Genomic DNA, 24108 nt, shown 5'->3' with positions numbered 1-24108 from the left:
CCCTTTCACTCCCATTCAGTCCCATTCACTCCCATAGTATCAGTCCCATAGTAACAGTAACTCCCATTCACTCCCATTCAGTCCCATGCACTCCCATAGTATCAGTCCCATAGTAACAGTACCTCCCTTTCACTCCCATTCAGTCCCATTCATTCCCATTCTATCAGTCCCATAGTAACAGTACCTCCCATTCAGTCCCATTCACTCCAATTTTGAAAGGTGTGTTAAAATGGCCTAAGTCACATTTTATTATGACTTAGGCAAAATAATATGGCCTAAGACATAGGCCATTGTTTTAATAGGGTGTAACAGGAAGGCCTTTTACATTAGGGCTCGGGCGATTTTACCAGAGGTGGCCAGCATCACCAGGTGGTGATTTAGGCCAAAAAAACATGATATTGGTTAAGATTGTTTTGCTTACACCACCCTTTACATAAATAAATTTCCTGGCAAGCACTTAGTATTCTAAGTGCTAAGTGCTCAGTATTCTTCTTCAATTTCACTTGCTGCTTCCAGACACCTGATATTTCTAGGCTCTAACCAACCTGTCAACATCATGCATTCATGCAGGGTCAGGGACCAATTTCTGGGCTGTTTCATAATGTATGTTTTTTTGAGGCAAAGTATTGATAGAATGACTCTATCTATAGCCTACCCAGTCGTAAATGTCATTTTCAAAGCCGAGTTAGACTGATCATCGATATAGAGTTCCCCTGGCACATCTGATGTTGTGTTGACAGCAAGTGGCAATCGAAAGAGTAACAATTCTGTCTCGAGCCGAGTGAAGACGTGTAAAGAATTCTGCATCTCACTTTACAGCTGTGATATTCTTTCTTCCCTGTGAGTGACATACAAACAGTCCGGCTACTGGTTTGACACCTCTGAATTATTGCCCATGCCTCCATAAACAATCAAATAAAACAAAAGAAACAAATGAAAATAAAGACGTGGCAGCAAACTCAATCACAACAAAACAGGAATGAACCGTGCATTCTACTGGGGACAGCTAGTGTCAAACTTCTACGTTGTACTGTGAATATGCAGCCAGGCTCTGTCAAACTGGATCCTCGAACCCAGAACCATAATGACATGAGAGAGAGAGAGAGAGAGAGAGAGAGAGAGAGAGTAGGGGAGAGAGAGAGATGTAAATGTAAATGTCATTTCTCTGAATAGTCACATAATACGTCAATGTCAAAATGATTTCATAGCGCTGCTAGGACTGCAGTAGCACCGCCCTTGCACGTCAGAGCAATGGTGCCTTCGCCTGTGAACATCAAATAACAGTGATTCTCGGCACAGCAGGCGTTCCATTTGCTTATGCATAGTGTGTGGATATATACAGTATTGCGGATGAAACATCTCATTTAAATTCACCAGCCTCATTTATTTTTCATTTATATTATTTCTTAAAGCATCAGAAAATAGGCCACTGTAATTGATGCTGTAGTGCTGTGATAATAGAAGACATTTATTCTTGCCGTCCAACGAGCCCCTGATTATTGAACTGCTTCATATTTATAGAATATACGACTCTCTCTCCCACACTGCCTACTGTATGTTAGCCTCTAATTGAAAAGACATTTCAGCCTCAGCATAGACATAAAATGAAGAGGCAGAGGAGAGGTCTTTCACCCCCAGACAGTAATATAATTTGTGTTCCTTTGTCCGCACATTTCTCTAAACCTCATTAGGGTCTGATTTCTGGGGAATGGAGAGGTAGCTAACATGGCTCAGAAACTGCTTTAGCCGTGGCTAATGTTCTCCTCTGACAAGGAGTGAATTTGGACAAATCCACCCTTCACACGTCCACCACTGCTACCATTCAAAGCACAGAGGGGTGTGTTTCTCACAGCTGCACATAAAGTACAGCACCCTGCACGCACGAACAGCTGAGCATACGTCTTGTGTCTCCTGTTCTCACAGAGGCCAGGGCCTGTGGACCCAGCTGCTAACCGCAGGGAGAGAGCCACCATTAGCTGGGAAATATATTACCGGTCTTGCAAGAGCTTTAGCCCGATGATGGTGCACGGTGTGCGTCCCGTGGGAGCCAAGTGCAGACTGTGCCACCAGCTCTAATGCATAACATTAACCTGAAAATGCAGCTGTGGAAAGGACTGTCTAGCATTAATCGAAATTATACAGACGAGGTTCCACATCTTTCAGCACAGGAATGATGAAAGGGAGGGAAATTGTTTTATAAATACGAAGTTTTTTTTGCCATTGTGCACTTGCATATGTTTAAAGGTAAGTTAAACAAGCATGCAAAGCAAAGTCATGATGCACACGATTAAACACCCAGGCACTACTCATGTGGCCTAAACTTGGGGCTCAACTCATATTGCGTACAGCAACTATAGAATAGCAGAGCAACTGCATGAGCAAGTAATGAAAAAAGTGTTAAATGTTCTTTTACACTTGACAGAATGTAAGCACAACTCAGTACTCAGTACTAATGCTCTATTTAATCCAGTGTAGCGATAGTTCAGGTAGACACGAAAGACAGGAGGAGAAAACTATCAGCTCACTCTCCCCATATGCCACATTCATTCATTGATTCATTCAGCGTTCAACTCACTCAGCTCCTTCCCAAGCTTCCAAATACGCCCACAATCTTAGGGGGTCTATTTAAGCAGATCTCTGTTCAGATGTCAAGTTCAGCATTGGACAGAGCTCCTGCTGCTGTTTGTCTTCAAACTCCCTCCACCTCCCCAGCCTCCTCCTCCATTTACAGTAAGTAAAATGTATGATTCTGTGTATGGTATGTTATATCTGTGTATCTTAAGGGATTTAAGATAAAAGTGTCTTTAAAGTGCTCGATATTTACATGTTTGTTTATGTGAATTGTTATGTTCTGTGTATTGTATGATAATATGCATAATAATTTACACCCTTGAAGGGTTACAATATTGATGCATAACTCCGTATCTTATGCTCTGCTTCTGGGAGCTTTGTGATCCCAGATTCTGTGTCATGCTTATGAAGGTAATCTGTAATATCACAGCAGCAGCATTATAATTACACTGCCAAACTGAATACAATATCATTGCAATAAATGGTAAATGGTTCATCCTGAGCTGAAGTCTAACTGAACCGGGTGCACGGCTCAGAAGAGTTCATCAAAACAGAAGAATGTCAGCATTCATCGAAGTGAAATCAGTTGCGATACATCGTTCGACACTTGACACTTTGTTCAAACTAAAGTCTTTGTTCTCATCCTTTTTGTGGTGTAAAAAACATAAGCCCAAACAAACTTTTTATGTTAATGTTGATGTCAAGATACATTATAAGGGTGGCTGTGCCATTTACTAATATAATTTATTTTGTAACTGCCTAATTTAATAGGCTGTTGGGAATGGCTGGAAGGACACATTATTGCACAACAAAGTATATGGCTTTTATCTAAATGTGTAGTTTTGTCTAAATCTTCCTCAAAATTAAGGGAACCTCTCTTCCATCCTGCACTCTTTGGCATAATCTTTTATCCCTGGCAGGAGGCATAACCATTAGTCAATGAGAGTTATAAGCTTTAAGTGGCTGGGACGTAATCAGTCACGGGAAAATAGTTTCACATAGTAATCTAAATGAACAATATAAGCTACGGTAATGATGCCTCCTTTTCTTGCCTTAGTAGCTAACTTTTACTTTAATTATTGGTTGTAAATGATCTGTTCATGAAGCAGAGACGTTTCTGGATCAGACTCGCCTGACTTCCTCGCCTTTTACTTTATCTCTCTGTCTCACCATGCGTATCCAACGGGTAGTGTCCTAGTGTCTCTAAGATAAACTCAAAATTAAGCGGTTTATATGTTGTGTCATATGTGTCAATAACAACCTACCAGAGTTGCAGTCATCCCCAGAGAAGCCTTCCTGGCAGACGCAGAATCCATCCTTGCAGACGCCCTTCCGGCTGCAGTTGTTGGCGCAATAGACCAGTGAACAGTCTTCTCCAATGTACCCAGGCCTGCAATGGCAGGTCCCGTTGACGCACTGCCCCTGGTCCGAGCAGTCATTGAGACATCTCCCGACCATGCAGTCCTCGCCGGTGAAGGACTCCTCGCACACGCACTCCCCATCGATGCAGAGCCCTCGGCCCGAACAGTCCATGGGGCAGCGGGGCTCTGAGCAGTTGTCGCCGCCAAAGTCCCGGTCGCACACGCAGTCGCCCTCCACGCAGATGCCCTGGCCAGAGCAGTCGTCCGGGCAGCGTGGCTCTGAGCAGTTCTTGCCGGCCCAGCCCTCCTCGCAGATACAGCCGCACAGGTCAAAACTGAAGCTGCCATGTCCACCGCATCCGGGGACAAAGTCTAGGCGGCCTGGGAAGCAAGGAAGAGCTTTCACATTATCGGGTACCAATCAACTTAACTCATTCTGTGCCCATGACATCTTTGAGGACTTTTTCACTGGAGGGCGATCTGAGCTGTCTAAGCTGCTGTATGGAGCATCCATGGTTTCGATGAGTTTTGCGAGCACTCAGATCACCACAGGACACATTGATTACATGACACTAAAAACAATACTCACGTGTGTGTGCACAGGACTGGAGTGAAAACTCCACTATAATAGCAGTCCAATGTAAAACAGTTTTCAACAGCTTGCAACTTTCAAACGGATTGTCGCGTATAGACCATTTTTCCAATTCTACAACATCCATGCGCATCATTTGAGAGCACTCGTGCACGGAATGGAGCGCCGCAAAATATTATGTGATTTTTCAAAAGGTACGTGAAAAATCGCTATAAACCCAGACGTAATGATTAACACTTAACATTCAGTGGTGAAATGAGGTCTGGCCTCTCTTATCAATAAAACAACAATTAAATCCGCAGACAGCATTGTGTTTAACATAATATACACTAGTTTGAAGTTTCCATACAATTCCAGGTTTCCACAAATTCTTCTAATTGAACTTTGACAAACAGCAGAGCTTACATTTATATGAATGCTACAGTAGTATACAATAAAACTCCGTAACTACCGTAATCTCTTTTCACAGTGGGGGAATATTATGAACAGCTGCTGAACGGCTTGTTGTGTGTTTCACTAAATCAAGGCAAAAACATGAATAACACATTTTCATCAGTGCGTGCCGTGCCCACCTGGTCCACATTTCTATCAGGATCATGGCTGCCAGACACAAGCATGTGCTTGAGTTGCTTTTAGGAGAAGTTTAAATATTTAAAATGGTGTCATTAGAGGACGCCTTTAAAATGGTGTCATTAGAGGACGCCTTTAACCATAACCTGGGTTCTATCCTAGACATGCTCTAATTAGGACAGTATTGAATACTGAACCAAACAATAAGCCATAGCTCCTGTCTCCCCTAAGCGCTCAGATCAGGTCAGATCCAGACAGAGCCTGGAGCAGGGAGTAATCTCTCCAGCATCAATATTCTGCTACTGTCTCACCTACTGTACCTAAAACAATTCGGACATGGCCTAACCCAGGTTTCGTGTCTGCCTGTTCTTTGGAACCTAAAGGTGTATTTTGTGCCTACTTAATATTTCATATTTTCACTTCCATTATAACCATGCATAGATTCATCAAAAACACCCAACTTTTTTCTGGTGACTGATCCAATATGTGAGTGGGTCATGGTTTTTTCGTTGACCGTTCTTATTTATTTTTATTCCGGAGGAGGCCGGAAGAGACTAAATCATCAAAAAGAATGATTAAAAAATAAATAAAAACCACGGCCCCTCACGTATTAAAAAAGGTTGGGTATTTTCGATTAATCTATCATGGTTAAAATGGAGTTTGAAATTACAATGGGTTTGTATATAAAGGGGCCGGGCAGCTAAAATTAATATCAAATATCTAAATACTGAATCAAGCAACTTCATGTTTAATGCGAAAAGAATTCGAAATAGGCCCAAACACATTATCTCTACAGTCATGTGATCAAGACAGATCTTTAAACATTTTCATATTCTATCCTGATTGCAGGAGTGGCCCCGCTTTGAACAAAATGCCCCAAATCATGTCCGATTGTCTTGACACTTTGCGTGCACATTCGACTAGGCCGAGAAAGAAATGTCAACCCGCATTTTTCTAATCTGTCTCATGGTGGCACTATAACAAGAAGATTCACGTTTGGCCTATAACTTTTGAACCGTATAGCTCTATAACCTACTGTACTTGCTCCGAGGGGCAATTTTTTATAGTTCGATTTTTATTTTTATTTATTAACTGTTACACAAATCGTTTTGGCTCTCTGGTTTTATGTGTGAGCATGCGTACTTGCACACGCCGTGCGTGCATGCATGCCTATGTGCGTGCGTGCCTGTGTGCGTGCGTGCCATGTGTACAATGTACTCACCCATTGCAGAGCTTTCCCCACAGCATCCAGATCCAGCCCCACACTGGGCTCTAAGGAAGGAAACCTCTCTCTCGAGCATCTCTATCCTGGTGGCCAGCTGCTGAACGGTGTTGGCCGCCGGGCAGCCGCCGCATGCTGCTTTGGGGATGTTGATGCGGTGTGTGAACGTTACCTAGCATGGAGAACAACACTTTATTTAGATTAGGTTAGCCTTCATTGATCCCTGTGGTGGTTACAGTATAGCCATGTGAGCGATGCATACTGTAGAAGCATACTGTGGGGAGTCGGTCTGCATAGACTCTTGTTCAATCTGTAATGACTAGGTGTGCGGTCCATTAACCACTTAAAGCCTATACGTGGTTGACGAGGGTCCCCCAAAAGTCTATCCTCGGTCCCCTTCTTTTTCCTTCTTCATTTTATATTGATAATTTCATTTCCGGTGAATGTTCGCCTATTTTGTCCGGTAAATTTACCTATTATGACGTGCCCCGAACAGGGACCCTCGGGTTCATGTGATTAATAAAGCCGCAAAAATCGCAATGTGGCGCTCAGTTCAAGAACAAATCGTTAACTTAATTGCCTTTTCATGGCACCGAATGTTGTATGTTGATGTTATTAATATTCCCGCTACAAAGCAGATGTTGGGTAACACAGAATTGGTGGTCTGGCACGCTGCCCAATGATCCTAGCCCTGCACTACTTAACTGTATAGCACATTACACTGGTTCCTGACAGCCAGAGAGTGAGTGAACTCATACGGTATGCAGCGACGGCTCCAGAAAATTGTGACTGACGGTGGGAATCTTGGTTTACATAGAAGGCAGTCAATTGGGCTTGTTTTGAGGGGGGGGGCTAAGCCTCCACCAGAGTGGGCTAAAGCCCCCCACTGGAGCAGTCCCTGACGGTATGTAGCGTCACCTATCATAACGAGACAAAAAAATCCTTGGGTGATGTCAATGAGTGGACAGAAATATCTCTGCTGCTTCAAACTGCCGCACAAATGCCCGTGCACACCGCAGTCTCCTTAAAACATTGATACTGGATTTGTGCACAATCAAACGAATGCATAGACACAGGTCTCCCTTAAATGTGTGAAACTGATCTCAGTCCTTCAGTAAATACTGTGCAACCACTAGATGATGGTCTGACTATAATGCTGTATGATGACTGTTTGAGCAATCCTGAAATAGAAATATGAGACGGATGAAGGGCACACGATAAGCTGCTGATGTGCTGTCCGCCCACTATGCCATGTGGGAATCCAATTCCTTTCACTCTTAATAAAGTGAATGCTTCTCTGCTTAAAGAAAGGAAATTCTCCGCGTCCATGTTTTATCATAATCAAAAATCACTGTATTCCAGGAATGGGTACAAAGCAGCTCTTGGTTTGTACCCATAAAAGGTGTTTGGGGCTTGATTGATTTGTTGAATGTTTCGTTGACAATTTAAAAGTGCAGCAGTAGTACGAACACAAAAGCAAAATGGATTAACCACAAAACCAAAGCCTTATTGTGGTCAGGACATGGTTATTATTATATTATTGTGGTCAGGACACGGTTGCAAAATCTCACTCACCTTCAGACACGGCGAACACATTTGAGGGGTGTCTAATTGAACCTACTGTACATTCCCACGTTTCGTGAAAATGAAATCCGTTCTTGATTTTGACAGACCTTGACTTTGACTTTGCCCTTTCTGACATACATTCTAAAATCTGAATGACGGACCGATTACAATATCCTACTGTACGTATTGAAATAGTTCCTTCTATCCACAGCAATGCATGGTTGGCCACAACGTTGCTGACCTTGTTCCTTTTTACTTTTTCTCTATTATCGTAGTGTTTTTTATAAAACGGTGAAAATGAATATACTCTTGTACAAATTGCCTCTGCTGCAGGCAACTTCATGGGATGAGCTGAACATTTTTCAACTCACGCTACGATAGTGCCCTGAGCGAGAAGGTAGCGCAAGAGCGACAAAACCATAAGTCTGGGCTTTCCATTGACTTCATTCTTAGTGCTTTAAAAGCGTTTGTAGCATTCGTGTTACCCTACCATGCTTGCCCTTCGCCTTCGGCTTACAAGGAAGCTGAAGCTTTAAATTGATTGAATTTTTCACAGTGACAGCATATCTTAATCGCCCTTTCCTAAAAATCAAAAAGTGACATTGCTTCTCTTTCGATTTTCATCCTAGAGTACATGACAAGGCTCCTTTCTTTGTGTTATTACAGTGCGGGAAAAATAGTACACATCACAGCATGACTCGGAAGTACTCGGAGTTGAAAACTAAAACTGCACGGTCTCTCTGCATTTGATGTACGTATGTGATTACCTTGCTTAAAGTCGCTCTGGATAATACTGTCTGCTAAATGGCGAAATTGTAAAAAGGGGAAATATATTATAAATATACACAGTATATATATATATATATATATATATATATATATATATATATATATACACACACACACACACACATATACATAAATCTTGGTGCCTGTGTCTCAAATTAAATGGACATGGTATGAGGTGTCTATACTACAATGACAAAATAAATCACAGCAGCTTCAGCTGTAGTCCCAGATCAATAGTCATCAGCCCTCACCACACCAGTCCGTCTGCCTCCTCCATCATAAGGGAGCCCATGCTGGATTAAACCACGGCATGAATAACATCATTACTGAGTCATAATCGTAATGCCATGATGTAGCTCATCTTTGTGCTTGTGCCACCCTGTGCCTCTCTATATCCGGACGAATACTGTCAAGTGGAACAGAAGTTAAATGCATCAGATCTACCTGGCTATCAGCGTCCACCGTCTGCTCGGTGTATTCTGTGGGTCCACTTGGTCCAGTCGGGTCCTCCATAGCCGGCGTGGAGCCCAGTTCAGCACGGGGACCTTAAAGAGGAGAGGAAAGATCTTTCACTACATGAAGCCTATAGCGTCCCTATGCTGGCCTTGTTATAATAGGCGACCCTGTGCTGTCCTTGTTATAATAGCCGAACGCATCAAATGTTCTTCAGCCATATTTTGTCATCAAAGATTGATGAAAATAGGCTGAAGTATACAGTAGGGGGTTGTGAGCTTGTACGTCTGGTTTCGGAGGGAGAAACGAGGACAGACCCTCGAGGGACTATACAAGACAATGCAAGATAAAATGTCAACAAACGATAACATCTAAAGTGAGACTCATTAGGATTCACTTGGATGGGCAGTGGAAACAATCACCTGAGGCCAGGGGCATGGAGGAGTCCAGGTCCACCGAGCACAGGGACTCCAGTGGCACGTTTATGTTGTACACGTGATTGAAGACCATGGGCTGCTCCCTCAGCGTCTGATTGGCTGGGCCAGATGAGGAGGAGAGGTCGTCCATCGCCTGCCTCCTCACTCGGGTGGTACGCACCAGCTTGCTGTCTCCCGGTGGTGCGGCGCTGCAGCAAACCGCCTGTAGGAATTGTACAAAAATGATTAACCCATTCTGACCCGAGATCAGATTCATACGAGGTTTTCCACCGGACACACACTGGTCTGATGAACCCATTCTGACCCGAGATCAGATTCTAAAAAATGTCAGTCGTTCTTCGATTTTTCAAAAATAGCAGACCTACAAGCTCGTATCGCGCCACTCGGTGGCGCGATATGAGCTTGTAGATCTGCTATTTTTCGATAGCTAAAGCATAACATGATGCTGACACCAAAATGGGTGCCCGGTCAGAATGGGTTAATGCTTAGACCCTAAGAGCTCAATTATGAACGTCATATAGTATGACATATAATATGACAGATTTTAAGAGATGGGGGGGCGTGGCCAATGTCATATTGCAATTATGAGCACGGTAAGATGCGCTTTCCGACACCCCGTGGCGTGGCGTGTGCAAAACGGCCTTGAATTAGTCATGGGTGTGTTTAGGGGCGTCGCCGCCATCCACCCATTCAGCATGTCCGTACCATTCACTTTAACAGTCAGCTGATCTCACATACGATATGCACCCTTTGCACGCTTTGCTTTAATAGCAATTTTCTTTACTATAAAAATTATCCCAAAAGAAGCGCATATAACAGGGGTCTGCAACCTATTTTAAATGAAGTGCCATGTTTTTATTTTCTAGATAGTGAGTCTGCCATATCAAGATTAACTTTATGACACCACATTAAAATTTCCAACATATTTTGATTGTCCACAAATATATAATATGCATTTAAGAGGTGGTCAGACCCAGGTGTAATCGGTATGAGTGTTTTTAGGTCAAGGGGCTTAATAGCAAATTGCGCAAAGCAAATATAATTAACATATGGACACTCCCCCAATGCTAAAATATGCAGGAACGTGGTATGCCATATGTGTGTGTGCGTTCAACACGGCTTCCATAATACGAAAGGGCGCAGAGCGAGGCCACATTCTGTATTACCGCATGGTTTTAGTCATACTATATGACGTTCATAATTTAGGTGTGTCTCTCTATCTACAGTACTGTATATTTAGACAGGGGTTCCATACAGATCTTTTTTGGCAAGGGACCCAACAATGCATATTGAAAATATCTGTGTCAACAATATTTAAGAGGAAATGTGTATCTTCCACTTTTGGGCAGACAGTGACAACATAAGTTTCAAGACTAACATTTGAATAGAGCTCTGCTTGAACAATTCTAAATGCAAACCTGTACGCTATTCCCTTCATTTTCACTATGGAGCCTAATCACCATACCTTATTAACAAAGTCAACATATCCCCAATTACTCCTTTGGTAACCGTGGTAACCTTGGATTGATTACATTTGAGTAACTATTACAAAATAAACAGTATATAAAACTAAATAGCCTTAATTATCCCCCCTGGGAGATTGGGATTTCAACCCTGACTTTGTGCATGTGTGTGTGTGTGTGTGTGTGTGGGGGGGGGGTGTGGGGGTGTGTGTGATGGGGGGGTTACTAGGTGGATCAGCATCATATTTCTGGGTGGCAGCGAGCCAAGAACAAAGGTAATATTATTTAATTCATAATCGCAGAGCAATGGTCCCTCCCAGGGACACCAGAATGCATCCTATCGGATGAACATCCTGCCAGGAACTGGCCTTGGAGGCTAACGTGATAGGGTAGAGAGAGGTGAGAATGAAATAACAAATATCAAATAAATAAAATAAGAGTCTGATACTGGAAATTTGCACTTGGTCCAGCTGAGTTAACACAATGGATGTATAATGAACGTACAATCCATCAGCAATGAATATTATGCATTCTGATTCAAGTGGCACTTCCTGGAGGTAAACATTACCACCTCTCTCTCTCTCTCCATTACAACCTGAAAACCTTGAAATCTAATGTCCTTTCAGAATTTGAATGTCAGATTAGAAAGATTTAGTTGTATTTGTCCGAGCGGCATGGATTCTGCCATCCTTTCAGAAAATCCAACCTTGAGCCTCTAGAGACTCTATATTGCTCGAAAAATGGGACAAATGGACTGAATTTTGAACCTAACAAGATGACACATTATGATACATTATGAACCCCTGCACTGTAACTGTGAATAGAATAGAATCTGAAAATAAAAAGTAAAGTAAGTAAATGGAAAAAGTAAAGTAAATGAAAAAAGAACATCTCAAAAACAGACTATCTGAACATAGGTAGGTGGTAGGACTCTAGAACCTTTTTGTCTTTCTTTCATTAAAGTCCCAAAACACAGATATAATGCGCTGATAAATGGACAATATGTTGCCTTTCCTGAACGTTATTTAAGTAGCCTATGTCTTATTGTCTCCACCAGGCCGAAGGCATGGGGGGAGAGTATGTTTTGCACTCCGTCCGTCCGTGTGTCCGTCTGTGTGTGTGTCCGTGAGCAGCTAATCTCGGCCACCGTTAACCCGGTCGATGCCAAATTTTGCACACACACTCCAACGATGAACCTCTGCCCCAAACTTTCCAGAACGGCCTGTTATACCGCCACCAGGAGGCCGCTTTGTGCAAAACAAGTTTTTGCACAGTACACCTACAGATTTTGTCCAAACATCGCGCAAATTGGTACACAGTCTCTCTAGAGCCATTCAACGAAACCGGTCTTTCAGATTTCTCAGACTCCATCCTGATTGGTTAAGATTGGCTTCCAAAGTTCACAGGAGTGCTCAGTTTCAAACAAAATGCTGCAAATCATGAACACATCGCGTGATTTCCGTGAAATTGTGCACGCACATTCCCACTAGGCTGAGGAAGAAATGCCACATGAACAATTTCAACTCAGCCTCAATAAGGTGGCGCTATAACTGGCCGAAAAGTGTTTTTACCTCTAACTGCACAGATCTGTGGATAATTTACTTTTGTTGCCCTTTTATCCAACCACCAGATGAAGGCAAGCTGCAATGTCCTACATTCCTATCCTGGTGGAGACCTGTGCCCAGAAGGGCACTTTTTCTAGTCTTCTTCTTCTTTCGTGTATCATCCTCAAATGTCCAACTCAGTATCGAGTAGCCACGCCCTTGTCTCTGGTCCCACGTGGAAGAGGCCGGCCTCCAAAGGAGGTCTGTACAGGGGGCAGGTGTTAACTATGTGCTCGGCAGACTGCTCAGGCTCGCCACACTCGCATGCTGCACTGTCCGCCAAGCCCCACCTCTTCATTGCTGATTTGAAGCAGCCGACTCCAGTACGCAGTGGGTTCAGTAGGGTCCACTGCCGGCGTGGCAGGTCCTCTCCCTCAACGCCATCACCCGAGTCACAGATGTAGTGGTGCATACGGGAGGGCCTAGAAAACTCCCACTCCTGCTTCCAAGATTCCGCCAGCCATGCACTGGGGGATAAGTCCTCCCGGGATGGAACGTAACATTGTGCCGCCTTGTTGTAGGGGTGACGGGGACTTGAGTCTGTTTGGAGGCTCTATTTCCACCGTAGTGTTGTGCAGGATATGCCAGTTGTGTATCTTGGCTTTCCTTGCTAGCTTGATGGTAGCAGCCTCTCGTCGGAGGCCGACCGGTGCAATTCCTGTAAGGAGCTGGCAGGTATAGGGCACAGGAGTGGGCTTCAGGCAGCCAGTTATGGTTCGGAGCCTATGTCTTATCACAATCTGACCTGAGATCAGATTCATACGAGGTTTCCACTGGACACACACTGGTCTGATTAACCCATTCTGACCTGAGATCAGATTCTAGAAATGTCAGTCGCTCTTCGATTTTTCAAAAATAGCAGACCTACAAGCCACTCGGTGGCGCGATATGAGCTTGTAGATCTGCTATTTTTCAATAGTTAAAGCATAACATGATGCTGACACCAAAATGGGTGCCCGTTCAGAATGGGTTAAAATACCCACCCATGCACCAGTGGAGCTGCATATTCAAATCCTATTTGTCAATTTAATCACTTTAAGCAATCCTTGTGTTAAGTCAAGATATTAAAGTATGGTTGATTACACATTCACTGGAACGTTAATGCCATTTCCAAGGGTCAGTTTAGCAGGGAATGTATTTCTCCATCTAAAAATCAGTTGAAAATTACTCTGGGCAGGCTATAATGCTAGCAGAAGATTTTTCCTGAGATAGGAATAATCACAATGTATAGAGACAATAATTACACTAAGCACTTAAAGACATCCTTGAAACCTTTGCACAACGTTTCCATCATAGCTCTCGCCTACACTATGTGGCATCTGGATACAGTTGTACAGACTACAGTACATACAATCTACAATAGCAACTACTGTAGCTGGACAAAAAAAAAGACTGCCTTGTTGATTCTTGAAAATAGTTTTTTGCCTTGCCTTAATTGCCATAACTTTCCTTTCCCAGAATATCACAGCCAGTGCATTTGTGCACAAGAACACGTTTCCTCACATCCAGCGGTGTTCTAAAGGAATGCTGTATAAACTAAAATTACATTCTGTCTTTTTTTGTATGACTTGTTTGTATTTGATCTGGCTGAGGGCTCCAAATCCCACCACCTTTTCAGCTATGCTTAAAATGCAGCAAGCAGCTGGAAGGTGGTCCCAACCATCCCATGCTCTGATATTGCAATTAGCTATAGCCTTATACAGTACTACTTATACACTACATTACTAAATCAGTCATTAATTCCAGGCACCTTAGCAGCACAAATTGCTCTTGATGTGTACCATAGTTTGCTATTTGTAATTAGCATTTAGTTTTGCATTTATATTGTAGGTTATTACTTATAAAAGCGATTGCCTTCTCAATGAGACTCACCTGGTTAAATAAAGGTTAACATTGCATATTAATGGACATGACATATGAATGTAACGTAAATACACCGGATTTAGCAAAGATGCTGATGCTCTCCGATGTTCTCAATGTTCTCTTCTGCATCAGGGCTCACTCATCTGAACCAAAATGGCTGGCGTGTTAAGTGGTCAGTGGGTCCAACCGACCATGAAGCCCCCAGAACGGCTGTCCAACGTTAAAGCTGCCACTACCTGCTGGCCAAAAACTGGAACTGAAGCACGTTCATGGAGGTGGACGTAACGTGCGTCAACCCTGACCTCAAATTTGAGAGCGCTCTCAACTTCCGCTCGCTCGAGCCATTGAGTTATAAATGTCTTCCGGGTGCTTCAAAACGCCACTGAGCAACTGAAATCCCGAATCCCGGTCCAACTCTATGAGTGGGTCGCATGCCTTTTCTTTTTTTTTGTCTCTTATAATTTTTATCCCACGATTTTGTAACCCATTTTTTCACCCAGTGTCAATTATCTAATGTAATCCTGGGCGTTACACTTCCTCTGCCAACCTGGGGGGGGGCAGCGGACTGACCTCATGCATCCTTCTATGCATGAGTAGTCCAAGCTGCTTCTTTTCACCTGACAGGGGAGAGTTTTACCGGCCGGACGTAGTGCGTGGAAAACACGTTATTCCAACCAGTTCCTTTCCCCTCCATCAGGCGCCCCGGCTGGCCAGAGGAAGGTAGTTTAGAGACCAGGATTACTGCATGTTTTTTGTGAGGGTACCTACCCTAGGGGACACGGGGAGAACATGCAAACTCCACACAGAAAGGCCCTTTCGCCAACCCCGCCTCGGGTATGGGCACTGATAACGCGGAGGAGAGGACACGCCCCCAGCGGGAATCGAACCCAGGACTTTCTAGCTGTGAGGCAACAGCACTACCCTCATGCCTTTTCAGAGCATGCCTTTTGAGAGCATGCTTATTTTAATGATCAATCAATCGGTTGTGTTCCACTATGGATCAACTAGTGTACTTTGAGTACTTATTTATTGGTACCACTTTTTAATATTAATGTTATATTATCATTAAAACCTGAGTTATTTGGGGGCCCACTTGCTATACCCCCTGGGCCCACCAGTGGGCCTCGGCCCACAGGTTGAGAACCAGTGCAGCAGAATACAGCGTGTACCTTCCAGGTGTACTGTAACTGAACCAACAAACTGGTCAGCAATTTTAGTTCCCCTGAACAAAGAATAAGAAAACAGACAGACAAAACAAAAAAACACTATTGTCCTTTAGAACAAATTAGTTTGTTAATTCCAGAAGGAATTACTTACTGTGTGTATAGCCTAGATTAATTATGTTAGCATAATTAATGTGCAGACTACTGGGGATTAATACTACAATTAATTTGGACGTGAAATGTTGTAAAATTAGTCGTTGTACATAACCGTGTATACCGTTTCCCTCAGATCAGGACAACATGTGAGTTTATCGCATCATGTATTCCAATGTCAATGTCAATACTCTTCGTTCTTTTCCATATCTGACAACAAGGTCAGATAGAATGTCAGAGGTTAAACGGTTCCAATATTGTGAATCTAATAGCAAAATAAAATGAAAACAAAGATCTAAAACGTATTGTTGAGGGAACATACAGTAAGTATCCTACTGTATCTGCAGGGTACCTGTATAGTGTATAGTATAGTATGGAATATGCATCTCCAGTACACCATAGCACTTCATCAAACATGTAGTTGTTGCCAGCGTGCCTGAGGCAAGCATGCATCATTTGGAGCACAGACAAATTCCTATGGGCTAAATTAGTGACTTCTGAGGCTCCTGGACCAAAAGTGACAGAATAAAGGTAACTAAGGACAACAATAATGAACAGTCCATTCATAATTGTACAGTGGCATGCATGGCTGTTACCTGCAGCGCCAGAAGCAGTGTCAGAGACGGCGTCCAGCCTGAGGCAAGCCTGGCGGCCCGGCGGCGCTGCTCTAGCGGTGGCATGGCTGGGATGCAGCTCTCCTCACCACTGAGCCTGCAAACGAGAGAGAAGGAAAGAAAGATGGAGATAAAGTAGTCGTGCCTATCATGCATAAATACAACTGCACGTGTGCTAGGATCACTGTGAAAATAAATGGTGCATGGTATATAGTGCATTTATCCAAAGGGCTTTACATATATGCATTACATTCACCCATCAATGCAGGCGGAGGAAACCATGCAAGGCATGCACATCGGGAGCAATTAGGGGTTCAGGTCTTGCTCAAGGACACTTCGACAATAACTCTGGGGGAGCCCGGGTTCAAACTGGGAACCTTGTGGCTCCCATCCGGCCACTCTACCCCTGAGACAGGGGCCGTGAATGTGTGTGTGCGTGCGTGCGTGCGTGCGTGCGTGTGTGCGTGTGTGTGTGTGTGTGTGTGTGTGTGTGCGTGCGTGAATGTATATGCATGGGGAGAATCAGCTACAGTCCTATCATCAGCTTAAATGCCTGAGATGCAGAACAGTAATTAGTTTATAGGACAAAATCACTCTGCCAGGGATTAGGAGACTGGCAAGACCAAACATTTGAGGGGGAAGAATGTGGACATATCGTGCAGAGTGAGTGTTGATACTGTAGATGGATTCCCAACCGATATCTTAGTCTTTAGTCGATACGTATATTGTCCATTATTAGGTATTTTGGGGCGAATTTGCAATGTGTCCTGATTTGGAACCACTTTCACCCTGAGTCCTTATTTTGTGGGACTAGGTAAGGGGCCATATTCATCTTGCAACAGATATTGAACTGATGTCTAAATGGTTATGAGTGGATGCCGCCTCCTGTATGTTTTTCTATTGGGTATTTGTAAAAGTCTACCTTGTTTTCAGTATTTCACTGAAATGCTCTCACATACCATCCGTCCGTTTCTTTCTGTCCTTCCACTGGTTCATACACCCCGGATTACATCACAATCCATTTATGTTAAATGACCTCGTCTCATATTATCTCCTTGAGTACTGCATGGGCTCATAACAGAAGCAATGAGGTTCTTTTTAAGGAGAGTAATTGTGACAGGTGGATGTTAACGGTTGATTGAGAGAAGTTCTTGGACCGTGAATATACTGTAGCCTTCAGGGGAGCCATTTTAACTTCTCATGTTTTGTCACTTTTACATTGAGCAGTCTTCTCTCTATGAACTACCTAATATTAAAATTGGAGACATCCAGGGAGTGATGCATTTCAGTCATGAACAAAGAGTCATGAGCACAGAACATCAGCATTATGACTAAAACCGTGGAGAGCGCCTGGGCCGTGGCTCAGCGGTCCAGGCACCTTGGCTGGTAATCCAGTCTGGCAGTGTGCCGCGGGTTCGACTCCCGATCCCGACGACCTTTGCTGCATGTCTTCCCCCCCATCTCTCTCCCCATTTCCTGTCAGCCTACTGTCTGTCTGTCCCTCCATAAAACATATAAAATAAAGGTGAAAGCCACAAAAAAAAAACATTAAAACCATGGGGAGCGCACAAGATTTAGAGTTATGAGCCACTTTTGTCGGCCCGTAAACAAGGAAGTGAACGGCAGTGTGCATGCGCGAAACCGGTCTAGGATCACTGAGGAAGGAAAGGCCTTGATGATACCTAACCAACTATCCCCGTCACACACCCTATAGGCAAGCCCCCAGGTCACCGTGACATCACGTGACATCAGACCCCATATATGGTGCCCAGGTCATTGTGATTTTATTTAGTTTTATAACACTCTGGTGAGCTGGTGATATGGTGATAATAGCTCAGCTATATATGGAACTGTGAGGTCAGAGGTAGAGATTTTGTCCAGTGAGTCATTGTTATGACGTCACCATGTCAGATATATCCATATGGAATCAGTGAGGTCAGTTTGTAAAGGTATTGAACAACCCATATATGGAGATATACTGTACACACACACACACACACACACACACACACACACACACACACACGCACACGCACACGCACGCGATTGGTTGTTTCAGTTAAAGGACCTATAACATAAAATTCAACTTTTTCTATTTCTTTTGTGTTTTTGGGGCTCCCATGTGTGTTTTCTATCCCCACAAATAACCAATTTTGAACAATCAGGCCTTCATGTCATATGGGTGTTTTAATGGAAATTGCTCTCAGGAACAGCTCGGCTGATTTTGGCCTCATCGTGATGTCATCAATGTCACCCTACTTTGTATAATTCCTCCTCTTCTTCAGTCTTCAGTTCCAAATTTGCATTTCCACTTTGTTTACAATGTCCACCATTGTTGATTTTCCAAGCTGGCATGGAATGGAAACAAGCCTGGTTTTATCTAGCATCAGTATTATAATGACTCAAATATTAAATAATGTGCATATCAGCACCCCCACCACCGCAGGACATTGTGGTACTGCAGCTAAAACTGCTTTCAAAGTCCAGAAATAAATGACAAGGCCTGGTTATATCAGAGTGGTGATTGAGGCTCAAACCATTAGAAATAACTTTGAGGGACATAGACCATATGATTATTAAATATTAAAAGCAGTTTTAAAATGCATGTTATTTGCGCTTTAAACAATATGGCATCAGACGTAACAATTACCATCAAGGGTGACGGTTCTTGCACAAAATTAAGGAAATTAAATACGTTATTCAACCCTTCAAACCATGTGACTTGGATCGGATGTACAGTATACTGTAGATACATTGTTCTGAATCATCTTTTCTGTTTACCTTAAATATGTATGACTAAGGAGAAGATGTGAAACATTATGCATGTATGAGTACACCCACGTATCACGGGCATGCAGAGTATGTTTTTACATGACTGTGTATTTGTGTTGTTCAAGTATGTGCAACCGAAAAAGCCATATAAATAATGGAGACACATGGTATATTACAAGACATCCACGGGGGGAAAAGAAAACCAGCGAAGTGTTACAATCTGCCTCACTTCACACTACATCGCTAATGCTTTTATCAATGACTTTGGCCTTCTTGGAACTGTGTACATATAACTCTCAAACCCCACCTTCTCTTCATAAGTTGCTGCAGAGATAGAGAAAATGGTTCACAAGCCGTTTACTGTAGCTGGTGAAGTCAAAGGAATGAGGAGCATAATGAGGAAAGAATGAGATGGACATAGCCAACCGGAACCTTCTTTTGCTCAGTCATTCGGACAGCACCAGCTTGGCCAGCTAATGGAGCCCCAGCTAGAGAACCGACTGATGACATGACCATGTTGTAGACGAATGGCACCACACCACTTTCTTGCTCATTTGCTGCGACATAGCCCTACATGAAATGAAACCGCTCTCTGGGCCATTTGTCGCCACACTGTATTGCAATTTGAACCACGGCTATAAAATAAATATGTTTTCCACTTTTAAACTTTTAAACTTCGACATATAGACAGTGGTCTTTCCCTTCATGTGCCAAAGCCGTGGAGAAAAATGCACTGTGGAGAATTCCTGTGGACAGCTTACTAAGCATCTGCCTTCAAGGCATCATTTAGCATACCTATATCATTAACTTAACACTATATATAGCCCTAAAAGCTCCAGTGATGAAGTTTGAAAGGGACTCAGAGTCAAAGAAGCTCTTCCTACTTTCAGTCATTGGGTCATGAATCATGATGTAGGCTGATGCCCACCAGCGTTTCATGTGAGAGGATCTTTTTCATGGATCTTCATGCAATTAAAGACGAGGCTGGCGAGCCCACTCAGTCAGAATGAACAAAAACTTGCTCTAGGCTGAAGGCATTAAGAACGATAGTTACAATGACTCTGTTTTTTTTCTCCAAGAGAGAGCACATAAGCTAACAGATTATGTGGGATGATACACGCACGCACGCGTACACACAAATATATACAGTACACACTAGAAAATACAGTAGGCTACAGCTCTATAGTGTATTGTACACCCACTTGTACTTACGGTACACATGCGCACACGCACACACACACACACACACACACACACACACACACACCAGTGCTCCAACATATAACGCATATAAACAGACACTAGGGTCTCATGTATCAAGAGCTCATTTTAATAGCAGTCCACCTCCTCGCGATCGTAATTAAGGCTCAGTAGAAAACAAAATAGCTCCATGATCTTTAAGCTACAAATGTGTGCAAGGAGAGATATAGAGAGAGACAGAGAGAGGGGTGGGCGGGGGGCGATGGAGAGAGATAAGTGTGTTCCTGTTTACGCACAGCTACGTGATGTGTTACTTTGTAGCTTGCCTGCTATTAAAAGTGACAGCACTGGGAATCAACATTGTGTCACTTCACGTCACCCAGTGAATTTCTTGAAGGAAACTGTATAGCCGACGGTCTCGGCAACTCTGAGGTTAACCCATTTAGGCATGACGTCGAAAAAATAAAATAATCTTCTAAATCATGACAATTTTCTGAAAGATTTGAGGCACATTTTAACGATTTTTCAAAAATAGCAGACCTACAAGCTCGTAGCGCGCCACTCGGTGGCGTGCTATGAGCTTATAGATCTGCTATTTTCCAATAGCTAAAATATAACATAATGTTTAAAACACCAAAAGGGGTTCCCGCCCAAAATGGATTAAAATGAATCTGCCATGGTGCCACAAATTTACATTTCCAATTTCCTTTTTCCTTTGATGGGTATATGACTCAAAATGAGAAATGTGTCGAGAAGTCTATAAAGTTTATAATGTGTAAAAAAAAAAAGAAATTGCATAAATGAAGGCAATTTACACCAAGTAAAGTGTATTTGAGAAATGAATTCTGGCTGTTCGCACACTCTGCGCCACGATGGCACCACGGGGTAAGTGAGGTCTTTGTCCTGGAAGTATATGACATAATGATGAGCACTCTGTACACAAGTGTACAAGAGAGGCGATTATATACTGCATGTATGAATGTAACTACCTGGGGAAGTGAAGGAAATAAAACGTATATTTCTTTGCAATTTAACACACAAGCATAGCATTATTTCAGAGCCGTGGTCAATCGATTCGTAAATGTTTCCATGTTGTGTCCTCATTCAATTCCGAGTACTCCGTTTCCCTAAGTTGTGCGAGGACAAGTCAATATTGGCTTCACCTACTGTGAAATTATGCATTAATGGATTAACATCTCAGAGACTAATGCATGGCAAAATTCATTAATTTGATTTGTCTAGGTGTCTGAGGGACCGGTGGACTGAAATCAGAAGCCACTGGAAAGCATGCAGAATTGCACATGCGTACATTATGTTTGACAATACAAACACAAATAAACAGTAGACTGTTGAGTCGTTCAGTTGTTCCTGTTCACAGTAATGTGAGAATCACAGTACAGTGATTTAGTGCTGCGTATTGTAAAATTCAATTGTATTGATTCCCAGAGGGAAATGCTGGTGTCATAACAGCAACAGCAGAAAGAATGAAACACAAGTGAGGCAAGAGTAAGAGTCAAGTAAGGAAATAGGCGAGTGAGCTGTTCTAGAAATATCCAGTTCAAATCCAGTTCAAATCATCAGAGCCCAGTGTTGTGTGTCGACCTCATATTATCTCTGGGTTGACTCTGGCTGCAAAAACTTTGTTGAACGTCTTGACTCTTTTCTGTCCTCAGCCTTCAATGTAGTTGAGCGTGTAATTCTAACAAAACCTCAAGAACAAAACCTGTCAAGGATTGGCAGCTGGAAAAAAGTTCCACCAGGAACGTGTGAGGAATGATTTAGTCTTTTGGTCTCTGATTTGAGACCAGGAGACACAGTACCTTTGAATATGGTTTAATGCATAATGAATGGCAACGCTTTAAGTGCTCAAAGCGCTTTACAATGATTCATTCATTCATACAGCAGAGATGAAGCAGCGAACAGTCGACGACAGCGTCCTCACTTCCAACATTCACACACCAATGGCGGCAACCACTGGAGGCAATGTGGGTTCAGTGTCTTGCCCAAGGACACTTCGATATGTAGACAGGAGGAGCCGGGATTCGAACCGCCGACACACGGGTCATTGGACGACCTGCTCTATACCTCACATCCGCCCTAATATGCATAATATAATACATGTATTTCAGTTATATCTTAAAACAGACCAGTGAAGTCAAAAGACCATCTGAAAGTATTCCTATAGACTAGAGCACCGCACCGAAGTCTCATGTCACTTTCAGTAGAGGGCGCCAATAAACAGGTTCATGTATTTTTTTAATTTGATTTAATCCCCATTTTAGGTCGCTTCATATAAGAACCGTGTTTGAAAAATAAACCGACCACCCCGGCCTTTCTGTCAGGGGAGTGGCTGTGCGTCGTTAATGATGTCCATTCATATTTGATACAGCCAGTTTCTGGAGAAAATTGAATTAATGTGGCCGCAAAAGCCTTGAAACTACATATGAAGGCAATGTCGCTGCTAATATACGTCACGCCCAGCTGTCAACACATTGCGCTCCTGAGATTCCTTGTTGATGTACTGTAAGCTCAGCTGGTGGTGACTCGACTCGTACTAACCACGAAACATTACATATCAATAAAATCAAAATCAAAATCAAAATAAACGTAATTAACATTCAGTTTCTGTTGTGCAACGGGCAGATGCAGCAACCCCGCCTACCCGGAAATGTAGTCTCTGGGTTGTTTCTTCTAATATCCTTCTCTCATCAGCAGCTTGTGTTTAATGTAGGCTCCAGTCCAGCGATATGAGAATAGAATTTAAAAATGCACATAGTAATTACAATGACAGATTGATCCATTCTTAATCATGTTGAGAGTTCAGATAGTTATTTCAAAGTTAGAGGAACAGAGTTTGGGGAGAAACGTATTAGATGCCAAGCACTAACATTACCACAGCACCATGATGTGAAGATGCTGGTGATATTAACTGAATACAGAATTCCTACACTGTCAGAATCTCATCAGAAATCGTATGAGATTATTTCTACCAGCTGTATATCATATCCAAAATAGGTTGATAAGATCAAGAGCTCAGTACAGTATCTGCTCTCTGGGCCATTGTATCTGCATTAAATGACATGGTACAAACATTATTGATTAGAATCTGTAGTAACGGCGATTTTGGTTTTAACGTTGGTTGTTGTTTATCGTTTGTTTATGCATGGATATGTATGAGTACATGTGTACTCATGTGCGACTGCGCACGCACGCATTCATACAGGGAATACACATAGTCCTATAACTGCACATATTCCAGTAACATAAGATTTAAATCCCACTTGACATTTATACGTATACACACAGAGTAATAATAAAAGCGATTCAAGGCCTATGGCCTTGTGCCCACGCAGGCGAATGACAGTTGACACACACAGTAAAACAGTGCTCGCTCTCGTGTATTTTTTTCTTAAGCATAAACAAAACACCATGTTAGGTGTCTTTGAAATGTGACCTTTATGAGAAGGGTATAAATACGATCAAAAGCATGTTATGATCTGCCGTATCGGTGGAAATCCTGTTGATACAGTGCACAGCAATGTAGATAATGAACACAGGGGGTCAACTATACAAAGCACTGATCCTCCTCCTCACAGCATCAAATATGGACAGTTTGGTGATGTGTACAGTATAAAACCTACACAATAGGGACATGTAGGCTATAGGGTCATTCTGCTCATGTCAGCCATGTGAACAGTTTCTGTTGAACCTTGAA

At 42.8% G+C, this 24108-nt stretch overlaps 1 protein-coding gene across 1 annotated transcript in view; it reads right to left on the bottom strand.

Annotated features, from left to right (window-relative positions):
• The window catches only part of tnr (tenascin R (restrictin, janusin)), a 111063-nt gene extending 104691 nt beyond the window's left edge, over positions 1–6372 (bottom strand). The window contains 2 exon segments of the mRNA XM_083781686.1: positions 3837–4313; positions 6317–6372. Of these exon segments, the coding sequence (XP_083637812.1) occupies positions 3837–4313; positions 6317–6320 (481 nt within the window). The 5' untranslated portion in view covers positions 6321–6372.
• Positions 6373–24108: the final 17736 nt, after the last annotated feature.

Source organism: Protomyctophum parallelum (assembly GCF_964188405.1).
Source record: "Protomyctophum parallelum genome assembly, chromosome: 14".
In the NCBI taxonomy this organism is placed as follows: Eukaryota; Metazoa; Chordata; class Actinopteri; order Myctophiformes; family Myctophidae; genus Protomyctophum; species Protomyctophum parallelum.
This window is presented reverse-complemented; position numbering and strand designations above follow the sequence as displayed.